The sequence below is a fragment of the Sapajus apella genome, unplaced genomic scaffold (genome assembly GCF_009761245.1).
Source record: "Sapajus apella isolate SASKATOON/1434 unplaced genomic scaffold, GSC_monkey_1.0 scaffold9, whole genome shotgun sequence".
Taxonomy (NCBI): Eukaryota; Metazoa; Chordata; class Mammalia; order Primates; family Cebidae; genus Sapajus; species Sapajus apella.
In genome coordinates this window covers 19,472,461-19,482,901 of record NW_022436949.1, presented here as the reverse complement: position 1 = coordinate 19,482,901, position 10,441 = coordinate 19,472,461, and the positions used below count along the sequence as shown (strand labels likewise).

At 39.5% G+C, this 10,441-nt stretch overlaps 1 protein-coding gene across 8 annotated transcripts in view; it reads right to left on the bottom strand.

Moving 5' to 3' along the window:
* Positions 1–1,761: 1,761 nt before the first annotated feature.
* BORA (BORA aurora kinase A activator) overlaps positions 1,762–10,441 on the bottom strand; it is a 32,152-nt gene continuing 23,472 nt past the window's right edge. For 3 of the 8 annotated variants that reach the window (XM_032277338.1, XM_032277339.1, XM_032277340.1), the window contains exons 11-12: positions 4,070–4,201; positions 1,762–2,803 (exon numbers count right to left, since the gene is read on the bottom strand). In XM_032277338.1, the coding sequence (XP_032133229.1) occupies positions 2,738–2,803; positions 4,070–4,201 (198 nt within the window). In that variant the 3' untranslated portion in view covers positions 1,762–2,737. The remainder of the gene's footprint in view (positions 2,804–4,069; positions 4,202–10,441) is intronic. The other 5 variants (XM_032277344.1, XM_032277341.1, XM_032277343.1 and 2 more) reach the window with 3 other exon arrangements.

The following is a 10,441-nucleotide window of genomic DNA, read 5'->3' as shown; positions in this document are numbered from 1 at the left end:
AAACTCAAAAAGCTCTATTAGGCCAGGACTATTATCTCCATTTAACAGATGAGAAAATGGAGGCATATGGTCCATTCTCACACTGCTATAAAGAAATACCCCAAACTGGGTAATTTATAAAGGAAAGAGTTTTAATTGACTCAGTTCTGCATTGCTAGGGAGGCCTCAGGAAACTTACAATTATGGCGGAAGGCAAAGGAGAAGCAGGAACTCTTCTTCCTCACAGGGTAGCAGGACAAAGCAAGTACAAGCAGGGGAAATGCCAGACGCTTATAAAACCATCAGATCTCATGAGACTGGCTCACGATTACAGGCACAGCATGAGGAAACTGCCCCCACGATCCCACCACCTCCACCTGGTCCCACCATTGACACTTGGGGATTATTACAATTCAAGGTTAGATTTGGGTGGGGACACAGCCACACCATATCTGCTGACATCAGGTAGTGACAGAGTAGGGATTTGAATACAGGTTATAGTCACCATTTTATTTCTTAACTTGTGCTGTTAAAAAAACTATAGCCAGGGAGGCTTCTACCCTTAGTACCCAGGACTACTTTTATGTATACCAGTTGTTGTTATGTAAATTTTTTTTTTTTTTTGAGACGGAGTTTCGCTGTTGTTACCCAGACTGGAGTGCAATGGCACGATCTTGGCTCACTGCAACCTCCACCTCCTGGGTTCAAGCAATTCTCCTGCCTCAGCCTCCTGAATAGCTGGGACTACAGGCATGCACCATCATGCCCAGCTAATTTTTGTATTTTTAGTAGAGACGGGGTTTCACCTTGTCGACCAGGATGTTCTCGATCTCTTGACCTCATGATCCACCCGCCTCGACCTCCCAAAGTGCTGGGATTATAGGCGTGAGCCACCATGCCCAGCCTGTTTTTAGGTAAATTTGTAGAGTTTAATGTTGGGAATCCATGACCCCACACATTGCGTGCCAGAATGTAGGGATCCATGAGTCCCACGTTTGGCACCAGAATGTAGGGAGCCAGCCGTGGGTACCCTGAGTTCAGTGGCAACAAAGGAATGAGAGAAAGATTGAGAGTGAGACCAGGGGGCCATCACTTACTATGGATGAGGCAGTGAAGGCCCCGGGCTCTGATTATCCACTTTATTTATTGGTTGCAATCACTTTGATCTACAAGGTAGGAGTGGAGTAATGGTGGGAGAGGGTTATGGTGGAGTGAATCGGCGAGCCAGAACTGAATCAATGAGCTGGAACTGGTGTATCATTCTAGAGATAGATAACAGTGGCAGTTTGGGAGTTTCACAAAACAAGAACATGTGGTTATCTTTAGCTTATTATCTATGTGCAGCTGGTGGAAAGTGGGCCTTACAAGGAGCCTACAAGTCTGGCTACATCATAGTGCTAACAAAGGGGTTTTACGTCCTTGAGCACAGTGTTTATGGTAACAGAGCTGAGGTCACTCTGCTTCGGAACATGAGGCATGGAGAGGCCTTCCTCCTCAGAGGCCTCCTGCAGTTTGTTGTTCCTTGTTTATCTGTTATTCATAACCAATTTATATAGGCACTCTGTAAGTCCTTTCTCCTTTGCTGCTTTTCCCAACAGTTTAACACTTACGTGATTAAAGACAACTTTCCAATGCAGTATCTGTAGCCATGGCCCCGAACGGCTAATGGCATTCATGGTTAGTGTGTTGATGATGAGCTAGGTACATAACGCGACACGTTTTCTGTAGGTCAGCAGTTAAGCTTTCAGGGAATGGTTACAGAGGAAAGAAGACAATGACACATTGATAACATAGGTCTTTATTTCCTAGGGCTACATATGCATTATTCCCTTTTAAATGAGACAGTTTTAAAAGTTGATTTGTAAATACAAATACACATTCTTCAAAGATAGTATTTCCAAACATGTTATATACCCATCTATTCTCAACATGGTTATATAAGTTTTTTAAAAAAATGGTTGCATATATAACATACATATAAGACCAGTGTTACTTCACAGGCCTACGCCCTACAGGAACTCCACTCTCCCAGTCCCAGTGTTTCCCTTGGTTCTCCCACATTCCTACCCACGTTTGAGCTGGAAAGGATGTCCCTATTCTATACATGAGGTATATTTTATTCTGGGAACCACACATTTGCCCCCATAGATAATACATGTGATGATGTCACTTGTACTACCTATCTAGTACTTAGTTTTTAAAAAGTTATTACTGGAACTAAGAATTTTCCTCACAGAGGTGAACAAACAGTTCAAGAACTAAAATTTCAGGAAACCTGGTTTTTTTTTTTTTTTTTGTATCTTTGGTAAGTTTTATATCTAAGATTTCTTCACATGGGTTATAATTCATCTGTATGTTCAAGCTTTTATGTAAAAATATATAGTGCCTTCAGTTTCAACACAGTTTCACGTGTTCTCAGAACTGCTAAATTTAGTGCTATCAGTAAGGCTTAATAAGTAGTTCATTGACCCTGTAGGATACGAGCATTCAGCTCTGTCATAATTTGTTAAACACACCACTCAAGGTAAGTATAAAAATATTTATTGATAAAAAATAAACTTGTAATTCATCAACCTGAAGTTGCAGGAGCATTTCTGTTGTCCCTATTTCAGTAAGCCCTTGATTTTTCACATTAAGGAGGGAAAGCTAAGCATGTTACTTGAAGTAATTTTTTCCCAGTCACCATCACATTGATCCTGTGCACCAAGATATATGCAAGGAACTCTTAAGCTGAGTCTTTGTTTCTGACAGAGGTATTCTATGGACTGCTGCATTGAAAAGGACTTGCTGTTTTCATCCAACACCTCTGTGTTGTGTGGTCTTGCTGTGAAAAAGATAATACGTTGTTTTCAGTTTAAGTAGGACCATTCGAGGATGCAATTATTATTGGAACTGTCTTTAAAACCTAAAAGCACGTTTCTTTAGCTGAACTCCGAAGGGACAGTAAAGATACGGTATTTTATAAATCAATATTCTGTATTAAAAAGAATCCCAACACTTTGAGAGGCCAAGGTGGGAGGACTGCTTGAGCCCAGGAGTTTGAGACTAGCCCTGGCAACATAGTGAGACCCTGTCTCTACACAAAATTATAAGGAAGCTGGCATGGTGGCACATGCCTGTAGTCCCAGCTACTCTGGGAGGTGAAGGCTGCAGTGAGCTGACGCGTCATGCCACTACACTCTAGCCTGGGTGACAGAATGAGACCCTGTCTCCAAAAAAAAAAAAAAAAATATTTCATAAAGCTCTACTTATGTTTAGACAGATAACTACTTTCTGAAACAGGATGGATTTTGTTCAGGTTAATATTAGAAGAGACCTGCTCTGATACTACATAAAACAGAAAGGCAATTTGGAAGAAAAAACGAAGGTGGCCTCCCTATTAAACTTTGCACATTTGCTGATATTTACAGTATTTTATAAGAAACTGGCATAACAGCAGGGTGAGGTGGCTTACATCTGTAGTTTTAGCTATTCAGGAGGCTGAGGCAGGATTGCTTGAGCCCAGGAGTTAAAGGCTGCAGTGATCTATGATTGCACCACTGCATTCCAGCCTGGGTGACAGAGTAAGACCCTGTCTCAAAAAAAAAAAAGGAAAGAAAAAAGAAAAATGGCATAGAAGTCTGGGCATGTTGGCTCATGTCTATAATCCCAGCTTTTTGGAAGACTTGAGGCAGGAAGATTGCTTGACACCAGGAGTTTGAGACCAGCCTGGGCAACACAGCAGGCCCTGTCTCTACAAAAAAATAAAATACAAAATAAATTGGCATATAAAATTAAAGACTGTCCTGACTAGTGCCTGAAATTATGATGAGTTTCTTCTAGTACGAACATATAACCATCATCTGGAAGGTTCAGTAAATGCTCTCATCAAATATATGCTACCTTTGCACACTTTGTAGCATGTAACATACTCATGTTATATTCAGAGCAACCAAAATATTTAAAGGGTATTGGATTTTAAGAAAACAGCCTTACCTTTTAGTGTTTTCAATTTCATATAGTTTCTCAATAGTACTATTCTCTAATAATCAAAATTCTTTCCTATTTCTAACCTAAAAAATATTAATCTTTCTCTATATTTTCTTCATACCTTCATGTTAAACGTTTGAGATTTACTCTCAGCTTCACTGATTTGTGCATCACTTTCTTTGCAGTAACTTTCTGCTCCAACTGTATCTGTAATATTGCTTCCACAATTCTGTGTATTATAGCCACTATCCATCTGACAGGAGAAAAAAGAAAAAAAATACATTGTGAGGAACTTAAAAGTCAAGTAAAGTAAACCACTATAAACTATCATTCACTACATCCGAAGGATACTAACATGTAATGTTGATCATGTTGAACAAAATTCAAAAGTAATACACACAAAGGTAGTTCTGCATAGTACTGATTATTGTAGTCACTTTACAATTCCTTCCAATGAAACGTATCTTGTAACTTCCTTAAGAATCAGTGAACAATCTACTGACAAAATGCTTTCCTGTTACTTTGTGATCATACCTAGTAGATGAAAATGAGTATTACAATTAACTTCACCTTCCAACTCATTTTCCAGGCTTGTCTCTAAATAGCTTGGCTGCACATCTAAATAAAATCTACCAAAAGACATGCTGCCTTTAAAAAGGTGGGTTATATTATATTCACACCTTAGTTGTTCACAATAATGCCACATTTATAATGGCTCGAGATGTTCAGCTTTTCAGGTTAATAAAAATTGTAGCATTCTAAGATACACTTTCAGCACAAGAGAGAAAGATTCTAGCAAACTTCTAGCTTGGACTATATATAAAATAACATGGGGTGTCTCTAAAAAGGCCAGGCACTATCTCTATAATATTTAGTATTTTTTCTCCTTTCAACAACCCTAATACTTTATAAGAGAAGGAAATTAAGGCTTAGAAAGCTTAACCTTCACAATGTCATCCAGTGATAAGGTGATAAAGATCTAAGACCTAAGTACAGGTTCTGTTCACTGCACACACCATTTACCTGCATAATGCTGAGCACCAGAGAAAGCAATCCACAAGGGAATCACTTTGCATTTAAGCCCTCCCTACAAGTTAGGATCAGAGGGAAGGAAAAAGATGACTGCCATTTTGTTCCCCTCACAAACCTACAGACTAGACTAGAAAGTGCAGTCTATCACTCATAATCCTGAAAAAATGATCCCCGTTTTCAGGGCTGGATACATATCTCCTCACTACTGGAGGTTGTGTAAAAGCCTTGTGATGTGTAACATTTTGGGGGGAAAACCTTGTTCTGCTATCATTCAACAGCTATTTGATCAAAAACATAAATGTCAGATTGGTCCCAGAGATTCTGCCAATAGCTCTTTCTCATACTCATTACTGCCAAATAGCTGGCTCATAACGCAATACTAGTACGTAACTGGATATATATCGAGGGAAAAGTTAACTCATTAGTACAGCAGGAAGTAAGGCATGCCGGGAGTTTGTCCCATTTTAATGGAAAAAGCAGGATGAATGGGAGCCAAGTTGAGATGGTGGCTGACCTCACTGTCCCTCATCTAGACTGCTACTAATGTCTATACCTAATATATACCAACCAGGCAACACAGATATCTTGTTATCACCCACAGGTATCAAGGTAGGCATCAATCTCACCTCATAGCTAAGAAGGCTAAGGGGCTAAAAGTTAAAAAGTCATGTTCTATTCACTGTTATATAAGTCTTGCCTTAAGATCCCATAGCCTGGAAATAAAAGAACTCTAATTCAAACTTGGTTCTAATTGCAAAGTTTATATTCTCGTTGGGCCATGGTGCTTTTAAATGGTGTCTCTATGTCAGTCATTTAACATGCACTTTGTTACTAAATTTATTTTTCTACCACATAAATCAGATGTCATTGTCTTTTAAAACTTTTGATTGGCAGCAACTGTGCCTTGTGATAACATTCCTTGACATCTAGGCCCAGCACTTGAGCTCCTCCCTCATCATTCTCAATCCCCCTTGGTTGTTACCATTCAGAGGAACTTGTCTCCCATTACTACTTACGTTTTTGCTTTTATTATTGTTTTAAACTGACACAGTTACACATATTTATGATGTACATATTTTGATACATGTTTATATGTGTAATGATCAAATCGAGGTAATTAGCACATCCATTAACTCAAACATTTATCATTGTGTTGGTAACTTTCAAAATCTGCTCTTTGAGCTATGTGAAAATATACAATAAATTGTTAGTTACACTTACCCTATAGTGCTACAGAACACCAGAATGTACTCCTATCTAGCTGTCCTTTTGTATCCATTAACCAACCACTCCCTATCCCTGCTCCCCCTACCCTTCCAATCCTCTAGTACCCACCACTATTCTACACTCATGAAATCAACCTTTTTGGCTGCCATATGAATGAGAACATGTGGTATTTATATTTCTGTGGTTTATTAATGTCCTCCAGTTCATCCCTGTTGCTGCAAATGTAAGGATTTAATTCTTTTTTTATGATTGAATATTGGGTATTCCATTGTGTATATGTACCACATATTCATTATCCATTCATGTATTAATGGACTCTTGGCTTGATTCCATATTCTATTATGAATAGTGCTACAATAAACACTGGAGTGCAGGTATCTCTTCGACATACTGATTTCCTTTCCTTTGGATAGATACCTACTAGTGGGATTGCTGGATCACATGGTAGTTCTATTTTTAGTTTTTTGAGGACCCTCCATAATGGCTGTACTAATTCATATTCCCACCAACAGCGTTCAGGCATTGTTTACTTGTATTAATCACAGTGATCATGCTAATATCCTGTAATCCTATTACTATCCCCATTTAAAGAAGAAGAAACAATCTGAAAGAAAATATCACTTTCTAGGTTTATAAAGCTAACAGAGCTAGGCTATAAACTGAAATCTGCCATTATGGTTTCCCAAGTGCATGTTCTTTAATGCCATGCTCACCCCTCAACTAAAAATATTTGCACCCACACCCATCCTGGCACCCTGCCCTCCTTTAAACATGGAAAGGTTACCTCAGCTACTCCTATCAGGGCTCTAGGTTCTACCCCCTCTTGTGTGCCTCAGTTCCCACATTTATAAAACAGCTCACCATTTCACAGATGAGGATATCTATTAGATCTGTGACGCATCACAGGGATTAGCTTCTGACAGTACAATGCCTGGCATGGTCTCTGGTACTTGAAAAGGACATGTGACTGATATCTATTATTAATCATGATATTAATTATTCTGTCCAATTCCTAGTTTTTAAAAATCTCCCTCTCGTCTTCATTTAAATGCTGTATGCTGTTTCTTCTGTGTTCCATTATTGGAATGCTAAGCATGTGGGAGTACTGGTCAAGGTCATCACCAAGGTCTGATTGTAAAAATTCAAAAAATTGCAACCTCTGTCATAATTGGGTTAAGTAAAAACAAAGTAAAAATGCAAACTACAAAAAGATCTGACTTTGATACTCTTCTCTAGCTGTCATTTTCTTTCCTTTCACAACCAAATTTCTCCAAAGAGTTACCTACACACATTATTTCATTACTTCCCCTTCTTTAACCTTCCTTCCATCCTTCCATTCACTTTTCACCTTGAGGCTGTTCAGTTACTAATTACTTCTCTTATTAGTCCAGTAGCTCCCACCCCCACACTTTTCTTTTGAGTCGGTGTCTTGCTCTGTTGCCAGACTGGAGTGCATTGGTGCAATCTAGACTCACTGCAACCTCCGCTTCCTGGTTCAAGCGATTCCCCTACCTCAGCCTCCTGAGTAGCTGGGACTACAGGTGTGCACCGCCATGCCTGGCTAATTTTTTGTATTTTAGTAGAGACGGAGTTTCACCATGTTGGCCAGGATGGTCTCGATTTCCTGACCTCGTGATCCGCCTGCCTTGGCCTCCCAAAGTGCTGGGATTACAGGTGTGAGCCACCATGCCTAGCCTCCTAGGGTCCTTGCTCCTCTTTTGGCAATGCTAACTATTCTTTCCTGCTTAAAATGCTTCATGACCCTGTGCTTTCTCAGTGTCCCTTCCTCCTCTTCAGCTCTTTTCAGTCTCCTTCAGGGGCTTTACTTCCTTTACCCGGTCCCTCAATTCTTTCTCAGGTTCCAAATCCTGGCTACCTGTTAATCTCAGTAAATACCATTCCTCTGGTTGAATTTAAACTATGCATTCATCCTGTTTTTGTTACACAAATTTTTAATGAGTGGCTATTATGTGCCGGCTTTGTTATTAAAGCACTGGGGATAAAAATGTGCATAACGGCTGCATTAGTGGTCTGATTGGAAAGAATGTAAAAGGTACATGGAGTTATGAAAGCATGTAATGAGGTCTGGCCTGGCTAATGTGGTTGGGGAAGGCTTCTTTGAGGATGTGATCAATAAATTGTTAACAAAACAAATAAACAGGAGTTAACTAGATAAAATGGGATATAAAGAAATGCTACATAGCATGTGCAAAGGCCCTCTGACAAAGAAAACATGGGAAATGTGAAACTTTGGAAAGCTAGTGGGACCTAAACAGAGAATAAAGGAAACAAGCTTGGGAGAGTAAGGGAAGACCAGATCATGCAGGGCCTTGCCAGCCACATTACAGATTTGTAAAATGAGTATCAAACACATTTTAAAAGTGTAGAAAATAAAAAACTCAATAGAAAGGTTATCATATTGTGATATTGTGCTGGCCTAGAGCCAGAACCACAGTAAAACTATTTTATAAGATGCAAAACTGTTTTTAGATAAGTTGAAATGGCTGCCCCATTCTCCTTGCAATAACTACTGTCCTTGGCCTCAGTAAATAGGACCGCTAGTTTGTTCTTCAAAACTATGTAAAGCTGCTTACCTTTTCTTATCAGTAACTGCCAGAATTGCTAGCCTTTGCTTACCGGCAATTGCCAGACTAAGCAGCCCAAGCTAATTCCATCCTGGCTCCTGTGACTTGTAATAAGTAACTAAGGTCTGTGATTTCCACCTTAACCAGATAATGTGTAAACAAATGTTTATCTTGACTTCTGTAAACCACTTAAGTAACAAACGGAATGACAAAAGTCCCCTTGGCCCTTGGAATGTCCGGAGACCCCCACCCTCATCTCTGCCCAGGAGGTAATTTACAGAATCCACTAGCCCTCGGAATGTCTGAAGCCTTTTCATTCCCATCCCTGCCCCTCACCCCCACTCCCAAGGTGGTTTTTCGGGTATAAAAAATCGTGGCACCCTCCTGTTGCCACCACAGGTTGGAGAGACGTGAGTCCTCTGTGGTTGCCGGCATAATAAATGACCCTGCAATCTGGCATACTTTTGTCTTGTGATAACTTTCTACACTCGGTCAAATACAACAATATAAACTTAATTGCCCAAAAATTTAAACAAAAAGGAGATTAAAAAAAATAACGGCCGGGTGCAGTGGCTCATGCCTGTAATACCAGCACTTTGGGAGGCCGAGGCGGGTGGATCACAAAGTCAAGAGATCAAGACCATCCTGGCCAACATGGTGAACCCCATCTCCACTAAAAATACAAAAATTAGCTGGGTATGGTGGTGCATGCCTGTAATCCTAGCTACTCAGGAGGCTGAGGCAGGAGAATTGCTTCAACCTGGGAGGCAGAGGTTGCAGTCAGCCTAGATCACACCATTGCACTCCAGCCTGGGCAACAGAGTGAGACTTCATCAAAAATAAATAAATAATTAACAAAAAGATTTTTTGAAATTGGAGAATCAAAAGGAGTTCCAGAGAGAACACTAAAAGTGACCGAGGAGAAATCTATTATTCAAGATAAGATCCAAGAAGTGAAGGGAACCGTCAGGACACTGAGTGAAGAGCATAATGGACGGAAAAAAAACCACACTGAAGAACATCATGGAAATTTCAGAACCCTGTAGACAGAAAAATTCCTATCCATGTCCAGAGAGTGGGGAATAAAAAGAGATCATAAACAAAAGATTAAGCACTGAAATAGTTGCAGATCTCTCACTGAGTGGAAGCAATGCCTTCAAACTCTGGAGGACATTTCTAAACTCTAAAATGTGAGAGACAGACACGTCATCAGACGTGCAATGTCTTTAGAAATGTACTCTTCCTCAGAAAGCTAGCAGAAAGCTAACTATGTGGCAGAGATGTATGAAGCATTTTTAATAGACATTATGATGGTGTGAGTAAAACTGAGAATCATAAAGAGTAAAATTTTACTCCAAAGAGTAAAGAGCTTGGAAGGTATCACACAATATATTTTTATCCAACAGAAGGAAGAGGTTTGTAATGGTAAGAGAAGTTCAAAAATGAAGGGAATATTTCTGCAAGTGTAATTAAGCATAGATTGTTTGAGAATTTAGTAGTGACTACAATTAGGGGAAAATATGCTACCCATGACTTCCAGAGGGTCATTGGATTAGATGATGATTAAGTGTATTTCAACAAAAGTATTTTGTAATTCCTCTGTAAAAAAAAGAAAGTGAAAAAAGGCAGAGAGAAAAAGAAATTAACAA